Source organism: Ambystoma mexicanum, chromosome 11 (assembly GCF_040938575.1).
Source record: "Ambystoma mexicanum isolate Mex_15411 chromosome 11, UKY_AmexF1_1, whole genome shotgun sequence".
Classification (NCBI taxonomy): Eukaryota; Metazoa; Chordata; class Amphibia; order Caudata; family Ambystomatidae; genus Ambystoma; species Ambystoma mexicanum.
This window is the reverse complement of record NC_090934.1, coordinates 1,225,537,436-1,225,559,548: the sequence shown is the minus strand read 5'-3', so window position 1 is coordinate 1,225,559,548 and position 22,113 is coordinate 1,225,537,436. Positions and strand designations below refer to the sequence as shown.

The 22,113-nt window shown below is 46.4% G+C and overlaps 1 protein-coding gene across 1 annotated transcript in view; it reads left to right on the top strand.

Annotated features, from left to right (window-relative positions):
* The first annotated feature begins 926 nt into the window (after positions 1-926).
* LOXL1 (lysyl oxidase like 1) overlaps positions 927-22,113 on the top strand; it is a 112,892-nt gene continuing 91,705 nt past the window's right edge. The window contains exon 1 of the mRNA XM_069624597.1: positions 927-3,131. Coding sequence (XP_069480698.1) covers positions 1,961-3,131 — 1,171 coding nt within the window. The 5' untranslated portion in view covers positions 927-1,960. The remainder of the gene's footprint in view (positions 3,132-22,113) is intronic.

Sequence of the window (22,113 nt, the reverse complement as noted above, 5' to 3'; positions counted from 1 at the left end):
ATTGGAAACAGCCAGTAGGATTTAAACACAGTGATTTGAGTTTCAAGTACTTCAGAATATACAACAAAGCTAGGTTTGACTTTCTAAATACATTCATATTTCTAACCAAGTAGATTTGACATTCAGTGCATTTAAGAAATGTTAAAAACACCCAGAAATGGCTATCGAAGAGATCAGAGATCCACATCACCTAGATCTGATAATCAGATACATCAGAAAAGTAAAAACACCTTCCAGTCTAGGCTACGTCACCTAGTGCGCCCCTGTGAATCCACAAACAAGATGAAATTCGTGCTCCGTTGATATGGCTCCAGAAGATTCTGCCAATGTTATGCAATCACGAACTGGCAGATTCCCGCACTGCTGTATGCTCGTGTCTTCAATTGGGAAGCATGCAGTGTGCTATTATCATTCCTTGCTATTTCTTACAAGTGCAGCTTCAAAAGGATGAAAGGCTGAGCTGCCCACACCCTAATTCAAACCTTGGACCTGCAGGTCATCACACACACGGACAAGACACGCACCACACACCTCCTTCCTCCTATGAGCGAGTGATTGTGTTACCGGACTGTCTCAATGGCAGATTGTAGTCTGTGCTTTGGGAACCCACAAACTGAGGCAGTCACAATCATTAAATGCTAAGCGCTGTACGCACACAGCTCTAAAAATCAGTCATCCAATGTCGATGGTTCTTTCCACTTCTGTTAGAGCTGTTGGCACCCCCACCTGCTTCTGAACAGAGATAAAGGGGTCTTGTGTAAGAGAAACAATAAACGGCTTTCTTTTCAAGTCGAGTGGCTGGCATTTTAACGAGGAAAAACCCTCAGTGCTCGCGGAATGTGGCGGTTTCTAGGACCTGGGGTGGGGGCTATCTCGCTGGCTGCCTGCAGCCCTCCAAAACATTTCACAAACTTGTTGCTTATTCATTCAGAGCCAGACCAAACGAAAGGGCTAGCGAGAGAAAGAGAGCGAGGGGAAGGAGGGAGGGAGTGAATTAGGGGAGATCCAATCCCTGCAGGGGACTTTCTGGCAACACTAAGAACACGCAAACAGCAGGAGAAAAAAACCCTGTTCGACACAAAAAACCTCCACTCGGAAAAGACATCAGCCGCAGCGTTGCCCGGGGCGGCCAACTCTTGCAGAGTTTGCGCGACCTTTTCTACTTGTTTCTTAGCCCGCGCCGGCAGGCTGCTCCTCTGACATGTCAATGGGAAATGCCACCGCCAGAAAACGCATCCGAGGAAACAGCTAGTGCCAGAGAGAAAAGGACTAGGGCGAGCTGTGGTTCCATCCGCGACAGCAAGAAAAGGGGCTCCGATCGCTAGGGGAAGAGGAGGTGGGACACCATCACCGGAGAGGAAGAAGAGGTGCGTATGCGAAGACAGATTGCGGTCCTGTGAGAAAACCAGGCGGGGCTATCTTTCCTTGGGAGAAGGAAGAGGGGGTTACTGCACATGTGAGGAATGAGACGGGGTAGCTGTGCTGGGAAGAAGAAGAGGTAGTTTTTTATCTCAGTGTAACAGAAGAGGCTATCCATCCCTGGGAGGAGGACGAGGAGACTATCCATCCCTGGGAGGAGGACGAGGAGACTATCCATCCCTGGGAAGACGAGGAGACTATCCATCCCTGGGAGCAGGACGAGGAGACTATCCATCCCTGGGAAGACGAGGAGACTATCCATACCTGGGAGGAGAACGAGGAGACTATCCATCCCTGGCAGAAGGACGAGGACACTATCCATCCCTGGGAAGACGAGGAGACTATCCATCCGTGGGAGGAGAACGAGGAGACTAACCATCCCTGGGAGCAGGACGAGGAGACTATCCATCCCTGGGAGGAGGAAGAGTTCTCCATCTCCAGGAAAGGGGTCTCATCACTGGAGGAAGGTATCCAACTTCCAGGAGACATTGGTAAACATCTGGGAGTGATTCGTCTCAAAGGCTCCGGTGACGCTTCTGACATGCCATCTGTTGGACCTTGGGTTCTGCAGACTTGCCTAGGGCTGGGAGTCCTCTTGCTGGTGCAGGGCCAGGAGAGCAATGGGGACAGCGGCCGCTGGAGGCAGATGATTCAGTGGGAGAACAATGGCCGGCGGTACAGTCTGCTGAACAGCGGCTCAGAGTATGTGCCGGCTGCAGGCCGTGCCGGAGAGGAGACCCCGTCTAGGGTCCTGCTGGCAGACAGTGCTGGGAGCCAAAGTCGCAGGGTCCCAGGGAACACCAGGAGGCAGGCCCCTTCGCAACCTGTACGCTCGGGTTCCGAGACAGTGAGGGGGCAGACAAGGCACCCGTTTGGGTTCGGTCAAGTGCCCGACAACTGGAGGGATGGAGCGACAAGGGAGAGTGCTGGGGGACAGCGATTCCGTCCATCATCAGGGCGGCAGCGCCAGGCTGGTTCATCCACATCCTCTTCTTCATCATCTTCATCATTCTCAAGCTCCTCCTTCCCCCAACCTCCTTTCATGCAACCTTCCTTTCCCCAGCCACCCTTCTTCAATCAGTACGAGACTTATGACCCACAGGTGCCTCCGGGCTACGATGATAGTTTCTCTTACTTCAGGTTTGGAGGTAGCGCAGGGGTGTATCCTGTCCATCCTCTGCCAAGGTTTAGTGACTTTAGGGAAGACCAGGGTGGCTACCGGCCCCAGGGCGTCTACCCTCCCCAGGAGCAACCTCAGGTGCCATATCAGCAGCCACCTCAGCCACCAGCACAGCCTGCCGACGGGCTAGACCGGCGGTACACCCACAGTCTCTTTCAGAATGGTGAATCCGATGCCACCCAGGCCAGACAAGACCCTCCTTTTGTGGCACAGACCGACCCTAGGTTTGGACAGTACCAACCAGTTGGGTATGGACCGCCAGATCCTTATGTGCCAGAGTCGCTGCTACCTTTCCGCAGCTTGGACCCTTACCCCGTCGTCCCAAGGCAAGACTCTTTCCCTGCCGTACCAAGGCAGGACCCGTATGCCGCTGTCCCTAGGCAAGATTCTTATCCCGTGGTGCCGCGACCAGAACCTTATTTGCCAGCCAGGAGCCCAGACGTGCCTCAGGCAGGACAGGAAACCCAGGCAGCACAGCAGACGAGAAGCAGCAGTGTGGGCAGCGTCTTCCGACCCAACCAAAATGGAAGAGGTAAGTCAAGTGTCAGTGCATCCTCATAATGGAATGTGGGCAGGACATGGCCTGCCTCAGAGCTTGGATGTCTAATAATCCAGTGAAAAGGTTGTGCTTTTGTGTGGCCATATGTTTGCACAACAGCTTGGGAACTTCCTCCCACACCCTACTGGTAGATATACGGTGTGTGTGACTTGTTACAGCTACAAAAGATATTCCATGTAAAAGTGCCCGCTGCTCCTTGCTGCTTGCTCTATGCCATTAGGGCACATTTCTGAAAGAAAATCAAATCTTATGTATTTGCAGAGCTCAGTGCTTCCTTCACTAGAACCAGTCCAGCATCCAAGGGACAATTCACACATCTCAGAAGTAGGGAGCAGTAACAACCTAGCCATGATTAAGAGGAGAACCCCTTCTGTCCCCACATCTCAAGAGCTAGCGACCTTCTCTCACTAAGAGCTAGCGACCTTCTCTAGTTCTAAGGGTAAATGAGTGATCAGGGGATAATCTTGCGTCTCTACACATTTGAGAGCCAAAGTGTAGCGGTGGGAGGACTTCTTAGAATTTCACTCTGATTTCCACCGGTAAGATGCAAGCGAAAAACGGTGCCATGATTACTCACAAGCTGCCATTCCACACCTATCCCTAAAAAAAGAAAAATACTTTTTCTATATTGTGCTTCATGACAGACTCCAGCCTCTGAGCGCTAGGCCGGGTATCCAAGCCATGCTGCTCAGTATTGTCTTCTTTCGAGTGCCTTGCCTCTTTGCTAACCTACTTACTAAGGACTAAGGGTGTCCAACTCCAGGCCTCGAGGGCCGTATCCATGTCAGATTTTCAGGATACCCAGCAATAATATTCATGAGATAAATTTGCATGCAATGATTCTAAATGTATGCACATTTTTGCTCATGAATATTCATGAGGGATATGCTGAAAACCTGTCCGGTTTCTGGCCCTCAAGGCCTGGAGTTAGACAACCCATATTATTGTTCTGAGACCCTTAAGCTTTTGCCTTTAACATTTTGCTAGGACTCACTGGCATATTTTTGTTAGTATTTGTACTTACTTTACCAGCATCACTGCAAAAAGTAGATGAAGTAAACCATGGCAAGGAACTAGACCCGACAGCGTTTTACAGAAGCCTGGACTGAGTGGGAGACAGGGAAGAGCGAGAGATGGGGGTGTGCGTGTGAGGCTCTGCAGATATGAGCATAGATGGACCGTGGTCCGAAGAGGGTTTATCGTTTTACAGAGGTCACTAGCTTCCTCACTGTGCCATTGCTGCTCATAACTTTCAGTGTGGGTGGGCATAAGGCTGCTTTGTGGTTCCTTCTGACAGAGGAGAGGGCTCTTGTGTCGACTCTCACTGTAAGGTAGCTCAGCAAGTTAACTGCTGCTTCAGAGATCTGTGTTCAACCAGTGACCAGAGGTTCAAATCAAAGACTCCAGGCATCCCCAATAATATGGGACCACCAATGTGTTGGAGTATGACAATGTTGCATGATTATTATTGGGCTACAACCCCATCATACATGAACCACAAACCACTGCCATCAATGTGCCATAAAACCATGATCCATGCACCACAAAACCCTTTGGCTGGGCTCCAATTCCCCCCACTTCCCAGAATGGGCCACAATATAACCTGTAATGGGCAACAAAACCCTCTTACATGTGCCACAACACCTCTACTCATGGGCGTGATATTATTGTGACGTGCCCTAGTTTCCTGGTGGCAGTGAACTGTTGCCTGGATGGAAGCTCCATTGTGCTGACTCCCATATACCAATGTTGTGACTCGGTCAGGGGTCCTCTTAGGCAGATTTGTTCACTGCACATGTTTGACCTTGTTCTGTATAGCTCAGTATGTCATCTACTTGCAAAAAAGCTTAATAATAGAGCAATTGCGCCAAACTTACAGATCTATAATATGCAAGCAAAGCAAGCCTCCTCCCATGGGGTAGAACTATTGGTGTACTGTTCAGCCCTTAAATTAGTTATGATAGAACATGCATCCCACAAAAAGGTACTGGGTCTCCCAAGAGGTTTCCCTATTATACCAACGTGCTTAGAAATCAATGCTCGGCTTATGGACTCTGTGATAGCCCTCTAAGCACTGATGTACTGAATTCTCATGTGTGCCAGCCCACACTTAACTGAAGCCCAATACCTCACTATTAGACATTATGAGCCAGTAAGTCGGCAGTACACTACCACTGGTCGGGCTTGTGTGCAATCTGGCAAACGATTTTAAATTTGCAGACACATTGGGTTATCTGGGGAGATTTGATCGAAACACACAGCGAAGCAGGCATATTCATTCAATGTCCTTGATAATATTATGGGGACGTGCATTTTGAGTTCAATTGCTAGTATTCTCTATAGGAGTCCACAGCCTTTGGATCTCCAGATGTTTTGAACTACAGATCCCATTTGCCTTAGCCAGAAATGACTCGAGGACAAAGTAAAAAAAATCCATGGAACAACAAGAAGGTATATGCAGAATGGCACCACCAATGTAGGACAGTCCAGCTAGGTAAAACACAGTTATCATGTTTCCATTACCCTTAAGGCCAAGTAAATAAAGCCATGCAACAACAAGAAAGTATATGCAGACTGGCACCACCAATGTAGGCCAGTCTATCCATGTAAAAACATGCATCTTTGCTTTTCCCTTGATGCACGTGTCCTGTGCATCAAGGGTAAAGCAAACATAATAAGTGTTATTACCTGGCTAGACTGTCCTACATTGGTGCTGCCAGTCTGCATATACTTTCTTGTTGTTGCATGGCTTTGTACTTGCCATTAAGGATCATGCAGACATGATAAGTATAATTACCTGTCTAGACTGGCCTACATTGAATGTAGGTCAGTCTAGCCAGATAATAACACTTATCATGTTTGTTTTACCCTTGATGCCAAGTGTCACATACCATGCCACATTAAGAAAGTATTTGCAGACTGGCACTACTATTGTCAGTCTGCATATACGTTCTTAATGTGGCATTGCATTCTTTTTACTTTCTCATCAATGGTAAAACAAACATAAGTGTTAATACGTAGCTAGACTAACCTACATTAGTAGTGCCAGTCGGCTTATAGTTTGTCAATGGTGGCTTGACATTTTGTACTTGCCATCAAGTGTAAATCAAACGTGATAAGTGCTATTATATGGCTAACTTGGCCTATGGTGTCAGTGTAGATTTACTTTTGTACTGGGGCATGGCATTTGATACTTTTGACTTGACATCACTGGTAACACAATCATTTTGAGTACTATTACGTGGCGAGACAAGGTTTACAATGGTAGCTCCAGTCTAGCCATATATGCTTTGTGTGTCATGGCATTTTTGTACTTTACATCAAGGGTAAAAGCCAACTTAAGATTACTTGGTACACTGGCCTATCTTGGTATAACTTGTCTAGATATACTTTATTTCTGTGGTGTGACATTTTTTACTGAATGGGAGTTTGTATATGGTAATACTGGCATATAGTGGTGCGGCATGCATGGGCATGTATGGGCACAGTCAGCATGAACATGTTTGAAATACTGGCATATGTTGTGAGCAAAGGCATAATGAAAATGTGTTTGAAAATGGTCCTGTGCACCCCAGATCTCCTGCTTGGCTCCCACTGCCTGGCTGCCAAGCAATTGCCAGCCCTTCCCCATAACTAGGGGCCCCCTTCGCTGAAGGCGGCTTCAGCGAGGGGGGCCCCTAGTTATGGGGTTTGTCCTAAGTACGGGTGGGTGGGGTGGTGAGGGAGAGCCTTCCTGCCACCTCAAACTCTACTTAGGCTTCACCACCTAACTTGAGCCCCCCGCCCTCCCTCGATTCTGCCTCCCACATAAAGCTCTGGATAACTCTACAGTTAATCAGGGGCCAGAGTATGGTGGAACGAACAACCAAAACGTGAAGCTTTAGTGGCCCTGAACCAGAAGAACTGAGGCCTTCTGTATCATCTGGAACGTATTGAGTAAGTGGTACATAGAGGGAGCTGTATGAAGACTGATTTCCACTATAGGTTTCTGTTTTTCAGAATAAAAAGAAGAAGGGTCTTTAGATTCCTAAAGCAGTGTCTAGTGCAGGGGTCTGCAACCTTTGGCTCTCCAGATGTGTTGGTCTCCAATTCCCCTAATATCTGGCTATTGACTATGCTGGTTAGGAATGATCGGAGTTGTAGTCCAAAACATCTGGAGATCCAAAGGTTGCAGACCCCTGGTCTAGGGCAGTCCCAAGAGTTACCAAGCTTCGCACAAACAGTCATTGGTGAGAGGTCATGCTTGTAATCCATACCTTTGCGTGCACCTGTTTGGTTTCTGGCTTGTATGCAAGTGGATATTACCAACACACAACACTCAAGGCCAGTGTTTGGGCGCCTGTGCGCAGTAGCTAATCCTGGAAGGATAGACCTAGGCTCAGGGGTGGAAGTCAAAAAAAGGAACTCGTGGTACTCTGGCTGTTTCCAAAAATGAGGGCTGGGCCGGGCAGGGCTTGACCCTTAGTATGCAATCTACAGTGGTTCTTGTTGCTTTGTGGCTAGACTAGACATTACCTCGAATACTATCAAAACAATATATTCAGTCTTTGATCCACCTGTGCATGCAAATTACCCAGGATACTATGTGACACACATTTCTTCAGAACATGTTTACTAGTGTCATCTGTACATCACTTACACTGAAACACACTTACAAACATAGCTGAAACATAGTTTGATTGGCATTGCATTTGAACTGCACAAGGCTCTAAACAGTGTCAGTAGATACACAATCTAATTTTCCTACATGAATAGTACAGGCAATGCAACAATGGCAGGTTACTCGCTTTAATGTTCCTTTTAAACAATTGTGTTATCCTTTTCTATTTATAAATACTTTTATGTGTAAATAATGGTCATTAAGAACAAAAGAAATTCAATACTTCAAACACGCCCATACCCCTACATTAAACTCAATACGCTTTGTAGTTGCCATTAATCACCCGACTGCAGTCACTTCAATTGAATACAAACATTAGCAAAGACAACGATTTTGGCTTTTATGCAGGCATGGGATAGGCATTTGCCAAGTACTACCATAGTCGTACTACCTGGTCATATGATGGCAACGGCTGGACATTTTTGTGATTATCTAGGGATATGATATGAGTGCTTGGCATGTGCCTATCTATTACCCATACACAAGCCAAAACTGTTGACTGTGTCAATGTTTGTTTAAATAGGACCTAAGTGCAACAGATATGAATCAAGTGGTTGAAGGCCCTTTTTATTACACAACTAGCACATTTACACCTTCCGTTAAGCCATTAATTCTTAGAAGACTACTTAGAATTAACACTGGCATGCCAAAGTTTGATGTGACTGCCGATAGAGCCAACTCAAAGAGATCTAGGATAGGTTTCAGCCTGGGAGGGGCATGTAGCGGATGGGAATGACAATAGTGAATAACATGGCTATTGCAGTAATTGGGTTGGTAAATAACTAAACAAAACCCTCAATCTGTGCGTACCTCCTCACATGTCATCTCCCTTCTAGCTGTGCTCCAGTGCAATAGTTTTCAGCTTATAGTCAAAACTGAAGTAAAACTAAAATAAGAGCAAATCTCTCTGGTCAGTTGCCCCTCTGGTCCTTGGCTTCTCCTGTCCGCCGTCCCTCTGCTCCTTGGCCACTCTGGTGAGTAACTGTCCTCTAGTCCTTGGCTTCCTTGCGAGTTGCTCCTCTGGTCCATCCCACCTTTGGCCTTTGGCTCCCTGGCGAATCGCTGGCAAAAACAACCGGAAGCAAAAAGCTTCAATTTTCTGCATGCTGTTGCTGCTTAAAGTGCACTCTGAAAGCTACAAAATCCCACTCTTGCATGGTGTGTCCATGCAATCAAATTCAATATTAATTGCAGAAACCGAATGGCAATACTTTCGAGTCAAAAGGACCGAAAAAAAAGGTCGATTTTATTTTGGGGGGGAGGGGTCCCTCACCAAACCCCCGTTTTTGGTGTAAAAACCACTTTTTTTTCATATACGGAAGCCAAAAAAAATATATACATTTTAAAAAAGGCATTCAACCCTTTTCTTCGGTCCATTTGACTCGAAAATATTGTATTTGATCCTTTTGTTTTCGATCCTTTGACTGGACACCAACGATAGCCACTTCAACAATACTTCTTCCTCCCACTTTACTGATAATACATCTGGGAATGCAGCCCATTCACCAAAACAGCACAGATTACACAATGGACGTACACAACATCCGAAGGCACCTGTCTGCACTCAATGTGCCTAAAGACCAAAATAATCCACCATAGATACACCAACACAACTCTGCACAGTCCATAAGCAGCTCTATGGCAGACTCAGACACTCACTCACACAGACAAGATCCTTAACAACATTGAGTGCACATTAACAAATTCTCCAGACAATTAAAAAGGAACATTGCACAGAGAGACGTATCCTTTCACATCTGCAAACATCAATGTTGTAACAAACCAATCATGCCCCGATCCCGGGCCGGGAGGATAGGTCAGGGGCAATGTGCTACCCTTGGAAGCAAGAAGAAGTAGAGAAACACAGGTTCGATCCCCGAGTCCGCGCGTAGAAACCTCTGGGTATAAAGCGCATTATAAATAACAAATTACCTATTACAAATCCCTTGCTACTGCATTAGTCCCCTAACCTATCTCTTGCAGATACTCAGAGCTCCTAGAAGAGTGAACATGGCAGATGATGGCCACTAAAAGATGAAATAAGATGGCATAATAGGACATAGACAAGAGTCTCACTCAGTCTCCTGTGAGGCGATACACGGGACGGCCCAAGCAACTTCTGCGTCTGGCAGCAATCGGGGAAAACATGTAATGGTTCTGCCACAGTTAGTCTGCTATACTAGAAGCCCTGGTCCATTGACTGGCTGGTGAGAGTATATATCTGCCTTTCAAATCAAGTGATACGGGACTAAGCGAGGCCTAGAGAATCAATATTGCAATTCTAGGTGACAGCCTTGGGGTCCACTAAAAGAGGAACCCCCAAACTCATTATATTTGTTAGGATTCTGTGTTGGGCCCTAGGTAGGGAACCTTCCTTGCTTGTTACGGTCTGAACTTAATCACTTATAAGCACTCCAATTTTTCCACTTATGTCAGAGTGAGATTACATTTTGTACCCAGGGTCTCGGACACTGGCTGAAAAGCAAAGTCGTGATTCTAAACCACTCTGCAGTTTAGGCACATGACCACATATCTTCCAAGCTTTTTACTTGGTACAAATATGAAAGTTTTTGATGAATAATACCGTCTCGTAGAGTCCGTTTACAGAATACACAAATTGCATAGTAAAGCGACATGATAACATGTAAATCCTTAAAGCACAAGTGAAGCGAACATTATATAATTGTAGCTTTATTTTCAACATCCTGAACGGAAAACTAGAAGACCCAGAATGCAAATAAATGCAAGCCTGAGCAATCTATTTGCCCACTGTACTTTCAATGGTGTAAGACCCACAGTACAATACGTTGTGTAATAAACTCCGTTATGTTTGGAAATGCTTTGTCAAAAACTCCCAGCTCTTGATCTATACTGCCATCTTAATCCTATGTTGTAATGTTAAGCACTCAATAAACAGTGCGATGCATGGTCTTTCTGCTGGGAATGCCCCATCATGCATAGGAAAGCCTCTGCTGCTGACAACAAAGCAACCTTGGTGAGTTGGTTAAGGTACTGGCTGCAGAGCCACGCGAGAAACTAAATGGGTCCAACTAGTGGTACGACGTACCACTTAATATGGCACGTCTACCTCTGCCGAAGCAAGCGTCCGCTCTGTGTATACCTCCAAGGTGCACACTGCAAGGTAGCACGGCTAAGGGCCCTTCCGATACTCATCCAAGAAACACACTAGAGCTGCTTGCAATGTTAACATCATCTCTCCTCATGACCTCCGGGAGGTAGTCACTTGGTTGTCCTCCATCTTGTGACCACAATTCTTCTCCCTTCTATGGCTTGCGGCCAGCCACCTCAACACATGTAATCGTATGGTAAGCCGCTTCATGTCGCTCAATCTAGTGATCGCGTTCCACCAGCCTCTTCAGCTTGTAGTCAGCCCCACTTCCCCCATCCTCGAACTGATCCATCATGCGGTGGGTCCGATGCCACTGTTCCCCCGGCATATAGTCAACCTATCAAAGTCCCTCCTCTATCTTGTGTAAAGCCGCGTCTCTTGCAGTCCCCTCCAGGTTCTGGACAGTTTTCTACAGCCCCCACCTCAAAGCTTTTGGGCACTCCGACCATCTTCTTGCAGATCCCCAGACCCACCTCACCCTAGCCGCACACTCCAATCCGCCTCTCGAGTTCTCGTTTGCTTTTTATTTTTGGTTCAGGCCAATTGGAAAACAAACACACGAAGACCTTGATAGCATGGAGCCTAGTTCATGGAGGGATGATATTTTCCTATGCTCAATAAAGAGAATGTGATTTGCCGATCCCCCACACTACAGTAGGGGTTTGGGCACTGGGGTGGTTATAAGGGCCAACACTGGTGGGCTGTTGCATATTTGTCTGTTATCGCTTTTCATGGAAATTCCCAATTTCTTTTTCTTCCCCCTTCCTCTAGAAAGGGATTTGAGGAGCGGGCGAGTGGAGGTAGGGATGCAACATAATACCACTAAGCGATATGAAGACATCCTAAAAGTAGTACTGCACAGAGTTCAAAATGCAACCTCACCCACCAATAAATTACAGTATCGCAAAAGCCCCAAAATAATATGAAAGTAAAAAACAACCTGTAGTAAAATTAAATATAGGAATCCGCAGTAACGAATAACAAACACATTTTGAAGGAAAGGTGCATAGACGTTAAAACAGAAACACAGCAATAAGTCATTTCTCTCACTTCCTTTGCCAGTCCATCTCTCCTCTTCTCTTTCTTTCTGCCTGTTTTTCCCTTCATCCCTCAGACTCTTTGATTCCTCTTTTTCATATTCATCCATCCCCCCTTTACCTCCCTGTCAAGCCCCCTATCTTCTCACGGTTTCTGTTTTCTCTGTTACTCACTTCACTCAATTTCCTTTCCGGACATGCCCCGTGCCTTTGTGAAGAAAACACATCCAGTTTTACTTTGGTTGTTTGAATTGTGGGGCACCTAGTTTTGCTTTTCTCAGGATAAACACATGAGTACAAGTTCAAGAATGCAAAGGAAAAAACAGAGGCTGGCTGAGCATTCCCTGAAGGACGGGGGGAATGTTTCAATACAAAACCATGAAATCAAGTATATGTACCAGTTAAGTAAATCAACGTGCATTGTTGTGTTCCTATATGTGTTGATTTGTCTTGGCATTTCGAACAGAAACAACTTACAAGAGTAGAGAGCTGAGGCTGGAGCAGTGCCGTGACTGGGTGTTTCACGTTGGGATGGGTGTAGTAGATTGGGGTCCAGTTGATGGAGGGATCAGAATGTAGCACTGAATGGGGACAGAAGAGACAAGAATAAACATAATATTACCAGTACATCTAAAGCAAGGCTACTAGGCTGTTCAAGGCATTGTATAACAGGGAGATTAGACAGGTGCGTCTTGTAGTTTAATTTAGGAAGCATTTGCAAGGTAGAGCTAATCACAGCTGTGGGGACTATGGGGAATGGATGATGAGATGGGTCACATCAGGTGGACCGTTGAGGGCGGGGAGATGCTGTATGAGGGCACATTTAAAGGCTGGAGTGCTGTTGAAGTTCTTCATGTCAGGATGGAGGCCGTCCCACGGGTTGGAGGCAAGAATGGTGAAGGAGGAAAGCAATAGGCAGAGCAGGGCGAGTGGAGTACCGTGAGACTGAGTGAAGGATTAGAGGAAAGGATATCGGCTGCAGAATGATGTAGACGTAGCCAGATTTGGAAGGAAAAGGGGAGGCCCATGGATTGATTTGAAGGCTAGGAGGAGAGCTTTAAATAAGGCTCAGTGGTGCACAGAGAGCCTCCCCGTGGGCAGAGTTGGGGGTGGTGCCATGGAGGTTTGAGAGAGGTAGAGTTGCAATAAAATGGACATAGGAGTAGAGAGGAGGACCCCAAGAGGAGGCTGCAACAGAAGTCCAAGTGTGCCAAGGGCACAACTAGCAATCAGAGTCTTGGTAGACAGGTAGATGAGGTGGGGGTGGATCTTCCTAATGGTGATTAGGTTCAGTCTTGCACATGTGGCGGGACCTAATCTTGAAATCATTCTCAAAGAGGTTGCAAGCCTCGAGACAGGTATCAGACAGTCATGGGAAAAGGAATGCTGGAGGAGTGACTGAGGGGTATTAGAGGCAGGGAGGTAGATCACTTCAGTTTTGGAGGCGTTCAACATAAGACACAGCAGTGCCCCCCAGTGGCAGAGAAAAGTTAGAAGTACATGAGGATAGTTTAGGAGGCGGGGGGGAGAAAATCTGAGTGCCTTTGGCAAAAAGATGGAAGGAGAAGCTAACGGATTAGAAGATCTTCCCAAGGGATTGGGTGCAGGGGTAAAGAGCAGGGGGACAAATACAGATCCTTTAGTGACTCCGGCCATCAGAGGTTTTTTTTATTATTTTGTATTTATTTAATTGTTTTTTTTATAATGTGCCTAATACCATACCTGTGTTCAGTTTCTAAGCTCGGATCCAGGATTCAGAACCTCTGTTGCTCTGCATGATCTTGCTTCCAAGACCAGCGTGTTGCCCCTGTGCTATCCTCAGTTCACAAGGGTTGGGATTGAAGGGGTGTGAATTCAATTAATAAGGGATTCATATCTGATCATAGTCCGAATAAACACAGATAAACCATCTGTCTTGTTGGCAGCTGATTTCTTGCTTTGACTTAAAGGCTACCTTGTCCAGTGCATCACGCTCAGCGTCTGGCGTCTTATGTGTTTAAGGTATAAAACAACTGCTCGCCTTGGTGGCAGTGGGAGCTGTCACACTCTGTAGCTCCTCCATTGTCTGATTAAACCCACAATCAATCATTCCTCAGCTGTGATTTTAAAACACATATGTATTTACAATGTACACCGTTGGCATTTTGAATTGTACTGAAAATAAACCAATCCAGTGCTTAGCCATTAAAACCCTATGGGCCTGATTCGTGGAAGTGTTTTATAATGGCGCAATCCCATAGGAAAACGTTCCATGAATCAGGCCCTACATATCTTTTGGTGGGCACAGTGAGCCATACCTCCAGATTCTGCACTAATTAGTTTAGTAAAGATATTCACATTCGCTTTTGATCTCCTAATTGCGGCCACTGTGATACTCCATGGACAAGCCTAGGCGCTCTGAGACTACTTTGGTGGTGATCTGAAGCCTATTCACATGATATAACATAGCTGTATTTTCAGAGGCCTGATTATTTATTTAACCAATAGAACATTTCAGGAGGTTCCAAAGGGCTGCATAGTCGAAAAGCCATTATGGCTTGGGGTGCCCATATGTAAGCTCAGTTTGACGAGGAATCGGTCATTCACCGGTCCTGTGGTAAAACTCTGGAAGGCTTTTCCTATGAAAATGTTTTGACCAAAGAAATCTGAAGTTTCGGCAGATTTCATAAGCATGCCCTTGGAATGCCGCTGTTTAGACTTGTTAGGAGTTCAGTCAGTGATAGGCTACATGAAATGTTCGAGGGGATTTTATAAGCCTATGTTTTTTTTAATGGACTCTTTTTAGTGGATGAATTTGGACATTATTGTATTCCTTTTATTATTTTGTTATGTTCTATTGTGAGTATTGTATGTGTTTTTTATTGTACAGCCCCCTGAAGCTCTTGTTTGCCATGTTTGCATTTAAGATCATTTTCTAAAAATAAACTATGCATAACACCAACTTTATTATATAATAGTGGCGTTTGACTCCCACCATTTAGTTGTACCAGTAGCTGGTTTGCACTCCACGCGCATCCACTGCGTCACATGAAAGAAGGGTTCTCAGAAAGAATCTCCTTTCAGTGACACCATTCGGCCTCAGTGAAAAGAATTGTGCATAGGGTAGTAGGAGTTCACGTTAACGTCTCTACAAACCCTCTCACCAGTCACCCGGACATGCGCATTCTACCAGGGGGTTCTTCTATGTGTGGCCTCCCCGTAACACCGCGCCCCCAACGCCCACTGACAGTAAGATGTCGATTGTAACATCTCTCTCCATCACTTGTTGCAGTCAGCTCCTAACGACGCCATGTTGATTTTAACAGTGCCCCTCTGTGACCTCACCTCACTGAGCCCTATTGACTGGCGCACAGAAGGTGAATCCCCGCCAGCATGAATGGGAGGTCGCGCGCACCGACCGGGGGCGCGCTTCTCCGGCCATTCTTAACATTCTACAGAAACCACTTCCCCGCTCGCAGCTCTTGGCCACAACTCCTCATTTCCGTCCAGTAGCAAATGTAGTGTCTCAGCGCCTTTTCCCTCAAATTGTGGCCAGCTCTGAAAAAAGTCTGTTCCCCAGAGAGAGCGGTGGCTCCCAATGCATGGATCACCTACATAGCACGTGTTGGTGCAGAGTGGCAATGTTTGTGTTAATAAAGTTGCTGCGTGAACTTGAATCATCCCTGCAGATCCTCGTGGGTTCCCTCGCTCGAGCACCCGCAGACACACACGCATTGGCAAAGCCAACTGGTTTTGGTTGGCACGTTTCAAACAACGATTGAACCTCATGCTATGACCAAATGGCAGCAATGAACCATTACAAGTGATAACAGCCAGTAATGTACTTAACATAAAATAGCCACACACTTCAAGCAAAAGAGGAAGAGGAAAAGAAAACCCTTCTATGTCAAGTCTGGACATCTGGGACTCTTTCCATTCTATTGAGAGCAGAGGCAACCAGCTGCAACTAAAGCACACACATAGTGTTCGCCTTTCAACATATGACAATGGCAGATGCATACAAAAGACTGGAATAATGACCGATCATCATGGCACATGCAGGGATGTCATTTCACCAAAATTCCTGGGGTAGCGGAAGTGACATAACACAACCCTTGACCTCTGATGACATCACAGGAAGTTATGTCATTTGACCCCGCTCCCAAGTGACGTCACAGGAAGTGATGGCACACGACTTTCAGATGCATCTAACACCTGTGTTTACACACAGAACATTGTAACACACATGATCACATTCCTACTCATTCACCCACCAGTCACTCACTCATACACCTTCTCTTACATCCACTCGCACTGCATTCACCACACAGGCACACACCCATCAAGAACATGCAAATATACACACTAGTGCATTTCTTTTCATTCACCCACCACTCACTGTCCCATACCACATGCATACATCTGACACACACTTCACACATGCAAAATACACACCACATTTAAACAAAAAAAAGCCTTGTTACCTGTTTTTCCAGCTTCGGTCCGTCACTCTAGGTCACCCTCAGCTCCTCTGTGCTGCTCACTAACAGGAACCAAGAAGCTGGGAGAGCTTCCTGGTTCCTGTATATGAACCATGAGGAAGCCGGAGAAAGGGTTAGAGCTGAACATGGCATGTGACACGTTCCACATGTCATGGTCTGCCCAATCTACTGAGCGCTTCCTCGCGCTGCAAGACCCGGCCCAGCCTTCACCCTGATGGGTAAGGATTGGGCCGGGCCCCCCCAGACCTGATGTGGGGGGCCCCCGCTACTTCAGTGCCCAGGAGCTTCAGCAAAGGAGACCACAGGGGTTGCTTCTGCGACCCATGGCGACCCCCAAATGATGTCCCTGGGTACATGTGCGTTGTTAAATATTTATCATCTGTCATTATCTTTACCAATGACATGTTCTCCAGTGAACCAATACCTAAAAAAGGGCCCCTGGATAAGACACATCAGCGACCCTCTACATTTTGCACACTCTAATGTCAGTCTTAGCGGATAGGATCAGTACCATTCAGGCCTAGCCCGAATACGACATAAGCATTTACCACTTGAAGTGAAGCATTACACACGCATGCAAAAAACACACACAGGCAAACACTCTGGCACCCAAGCACCTTTGATTGGTCCTTTACAAACTAAGATACAAAATATAACTAAAAATAATATAATATTGCAGATTCACACATAGTCTGCTAGATGCCTGTCGGGGTGATTATCCCGGGGTCGGCTGAGCCGTCCTCGGATCTCCAGGCTGGGAGGCCCCAACTCCTCCCGTGCTTCACAAAAATGAGTATGAGACACACACAAGGAGCAAGGTGGTTCTGCTGTTTATTATAACAATGGCAGGGATGGGTCTAGGATCGTACGCGTCGGTCCAGACTCTAAAAATTCATGGGACTCGCAGGCCCTTTTTACCGCAGTATGACGCGCTACTTGCATCACCTGGGAAAGTTAGCGAAAAAACCTATTTCCACTTCGGATTGGTTCCTCGAGTGGTAGGGTTAGTATAGTATACATATAGAGAACAGTATTAGTGGTTAAGGATGAGTCAGGTAGTATACTTGGGCTCTCCCTTCTATTAGATACTTGAAAATTGTTACACAAAGACCCCTAATGATTGGCTAATGTTAGTGGCGTCAGTGATGAGTCCCCTCATGTTCTGATTGGTCCTCCCGCGAGCCCCCAAGTCTGGGACCATCATCGTTCCAAGCTCGCGGTGTACCTGTCACTAGCAACAATGTGTAACTATGTGTTTGTGCAGACAATGTGCGGGTTTGCTCATAGGCCTGAGAGCAGGCCATTCCCATCGCCGTAGGTGTCCATCTTGTCATTTTCACTGTTGCAACCTGTGTCCCAGATGTGGGACCCAGGCGACTTCTTTCTCGTGGGTCTTGCACCTTGTCAGGTCGGCTTGGTCACGTGTGGAAAGACCGTAGCTGGAGCGGAATTCTGCACATGTAAAGTTGTATTTTGCTTCTGTGTGCTTGGCTTTGCTTACAGGTGTGACCTTGGCGCTGGCTGGTAGCATACGAGTTGCAACATCGCGCCCTTGGCTATGAGCTCTCGCTGGGCTTGTTCTGTGTGATCAGCACTTGTACTCTTGCTCATACAGTGTTCATTGCGGTTCCTGCTTGCGGCCTACTTGGGCCTAGTTCATGGGTGGGGATGCATAAAGCATGGTACCTACGTCGCGGTTTGACATGGCCTCATAAGCAAATTATGTCTACATTATGTTCTCATCATGATGCGAGAGGTGTGAGAAGCGTCAGCAAGCGTATACGCGAGTCCTTCAGGCGTCTTGCGTTTCTGCATTACTATAAAGGGGCCTATGTGAAAAATAATAAAGATGCGCGTCAGTGGGTGTTTCCGTCACCTACGTCATAACACTGAATATATTCTTCGTGTAGGCTGGTGCATGAGTGACCAGTGTGCATGGTGGCACGTGTGTTCTTGGCAGTTGGCTAGGTCGTTGTGGCATCACTAACGATGTGGGTGCTCGTTGTTAATGTCTTAGTCGAGTTCATCCATGCCGCAGGTGTCGGCTTGAGTGGGAGAGGCTGGTGGGCATATCCTTATGTTCTTGAACCAGGCTATTTTGTCATCTGGTAGATAGGCGAACTCATCTCGTGGTGGATGCCTGGGCCGCGATCCTCTAGGCCATGGTCGCGATGAGATTGGGGGGAGCTTGTTCTCCCATTCTCCCACTTCATTCCCCCCTCTGGTCGACTTGTCGAGCACAAACATATCCTTTTCTTTATCTCCTCTTACTCTCTATATTTTAGTTATTCCGGCCAAGTGTCCATAGTGGTTGACATGGTCTTCAAATGACCAGTACATATAAACACAGCTCCCTCCTAGTTTGCAGTATACCCATCTTCCAACATAGCTCCTGGGGTTTCTTGGGTTTTCCAACTTTACAGATGGTGGGTCCAAGTGGTTGGTGATGATCAGTTTGCGCAGTTTCTCTCTTTCCTTTATTATCACGTCGTTGTGCTGGTTATCATCAGTTGGCATCAAGGGGTGCATGCCAACCATTTCGATCATCACGTCTGTAGTGCGTGCCTTCCTGGCCTTCCAGATCCTTATTACAATCAACACTGCTGCAGCCAATATTATGCATCCAACTATTACCTTCAGCCCGTCTGACAGCCATGATGGCATCCATGACCATTACAATGAAAACCAGCTATTATCCTTCTTCACTCCTTTACTTTCTTCCATCATTTTGGAGTGCATCTGGGCCAGTTGTGATACTGCTTCAGTAAGTGTTCCATTATCTGCATCGTTAGCAGGAATAAATGTGCAGCATGATTGTCCTAGTTTTGCACAGAATCCTCCTTCTATTGCTGTGAGAAGATCCAGTACATATCTGTTCTGCAGTGCTACCATTCTTACCGCTCGCAGCTCCTCTTTTATGGCATTGAATCCGTTTACTGTTGAATTAATCGTCATCATTAGTTCCCATCGGATGATCTGGAGCCATTTCGCATTCGCATATGCTTGTAGTCCTGGGTGTATTATTGACGAGAAGAACATTGCAGCCCTGCTGAATAATCTATGTTCTGCTGGAATGGAGGTGAGTGCTGTTTCCGACCTTCCCCACAGGTAGTTTCCTGTCAGGGGTTCTCCTTGTCTTTTCATTCTTGTTAGAATATTATTGTTGTTGTTGTTGTTGTTCTCTCCTTCTTGTGATTGTACAGACCTTCTCTTCCTCTTGTTTCCTTCTTCCATTTTAGGGAAATTGGCCATGTTCACTTGTTTTTTGGGCACCACTAGTGATGGTACATTGATGTGTACCATTGTGCATACACCATTCCACAACGGAGGCAAGGTGTGGTATGCCTTATCTCCGCAGGCCCAATAGTGATCCATTATTACTGCCGTTCCTGCACCCCCCTCTGGTAGTTCTAACACGCCTCCGCAGTTGGTGTTATATCCCACCTCCACATCTCCTTTGTGTTGGTAGCATAACTTGGGTGCGGCCAGCGGTAGTATGCTTATGGGTCTTCATCCTTCTCCATCCATGTCAGCATGGGTACATATTTGCCCCATGTCGTCCAGCATCTGTCGTCGTGTTCCTGTATGGTGGTAATATTTTCGTTATCATGTTGCTACCAACCACTCCTATTCCCCGTTCATTGTTCATGTATATCTTCCCTGTTATTGTTATCAGTGGCCTTTCCCAACATCCCTGTACACCAGGAACTTGAGTGGCGTACCAATCACATGGCAGGTATTCTAGCGTTATTTTATTCGTTTCTCCTTTATCAGGGCCACTCGTCATGTATCTGAATGCCTCAGCATGTAAGCTGCTCTTATGGTAGCTCAAATATGACTTGAGGAAGTTGTTTTTGTATGGGTATGTGTCCCTTGTCTCCCTACTGCATCCTCACCACCATTCCTTGGAATCGTCCTCGCGTTTGGAATAGTGCCAGATATATTATACATCGCGCTGTCTTTTCCTGTATTTCTGTGCAACAAAGGTCCTTGAAGCGCTCATGGCGTATGGGATCAATGAGCATGCATAACAGCTATCTTCTGTTGTCTGCTTACCAATTTGGGTCATGTGCTGGTACCACATGTTGTTTGAGATGTGTGCTGAATCTGTTATGTAATTATCGATACCTTTGTTATAGTATATGTGCTGCGTTTAACTCTACTTCCCTTATCCTTAGGGTTGCTAGTACCACCTGACATCATACCTGTTGCAGCCGTGGGAGGGGGCATGTTAGTTTTGGGTGCAGCCATAATATTGATAGCATAACTTTTCTGCCATACAGAGGCAGCCAACAGACCAGTGATGACCAATACTCCTATCATTTTTATTACAAGAGCTAGTCTCACCGGCATTTTGCTCTTACCTTGCTGCATTCCGGCAGCTTATTCTTGCGACGTTAAAGGTGCCCGCCTGAAAATCCTCAATATGCTTGTTATTATTGTTAGTTGTTGTTATTAGGCTCTTCCTATCAAGTAATCGTTCAGTGCCCAGGCGAAGAGCTGTTCCTACGCTAATCTTAGAGATCTATCTCTTAGAGCCGGTAAGTGCTCGTGAAGATGGGGAAATGATTGTTTTATGGCCAAAACAAATGCGGTGTAATATACACGTACCCTTCTTCTTTTTATATACAAATTGGTGTGATAGTGCTTCAGGGGTGTTATAATCCGTGGGCAGCATCTACTCCTGGGCAGAGCACACTGTTCGTTACTTTATTTTCTAAACAGTACAATTATATACGGTACCTGCTTGTGCGAGAGAAAAAATAGAGAAAACATACAAGTGTTTTATGTGTGTGCAATATCCAAGTTTGTTATACAACGTCCTTCAATCAGTGGTGGCCTTGGAGGGGAGGGGACTGGGGCTCGATTGGGCAGAAGTTTGTTTACTTTGTGATCTCGTGACCATGGGATGGGCTGTGGGCAATCTTTCAATGTCTATGGCAGTGGTTGCGTCTGGGGAATCTGGGGGGTGATCAAGTGTGGTGACACTATTGTCCTCAGCTGTGGTCGATGTATCCTTCTCTGTAGCCGATGCTGTTGATGGCCCTGTCGTTAACGCTAGGGTGGGTCTGGAGTTTATAGATCTTTACGTCGTGTAGGTGATTCCAGGCGCGCTTATCCTGCAATTTCATCGCTCTGGGAGCCACCTCCTCTACCAAGTGAGGTCCGGTAAAGCGCGGGCCGTTCCACTTTCTATTAAAGTTGCGGAGTAGCACATGTTCACCTTCAGCAATAGTGCATAGTCCTTCCTTTCCCAGTTCCTTGCCGGTGTCTTCTTGTTGAGAACTCTTCGACCCGCCCCGCATGCGCTCGAGCTGTTGAGATACAAAGGCGACACTAGAAATCAAAGAAGACACATATTGATACATTTCGTCACCAAGAACAGTTGCAGTGTTTTCATAGTCCGTGAATGCTCTTGATGTTGGCATTAGAGGAAGGTGCATTTGACGTCCTGTCACCACCTCGTGGGGGGTGAGGTGGTGATCAAACCCTGGCCTATTCCTTAGCTCAAACAGAGCCAGCGGAAGGCAGTACAACCAACTTTTCTTAGTTGTCTGCTGAATTTTTGCGATCACTTCTTTCAATAGGCCGTTCAGGCGTTCCCATATACCGTTGACCTGCGGGTGATATGCACATGCAAATTTAT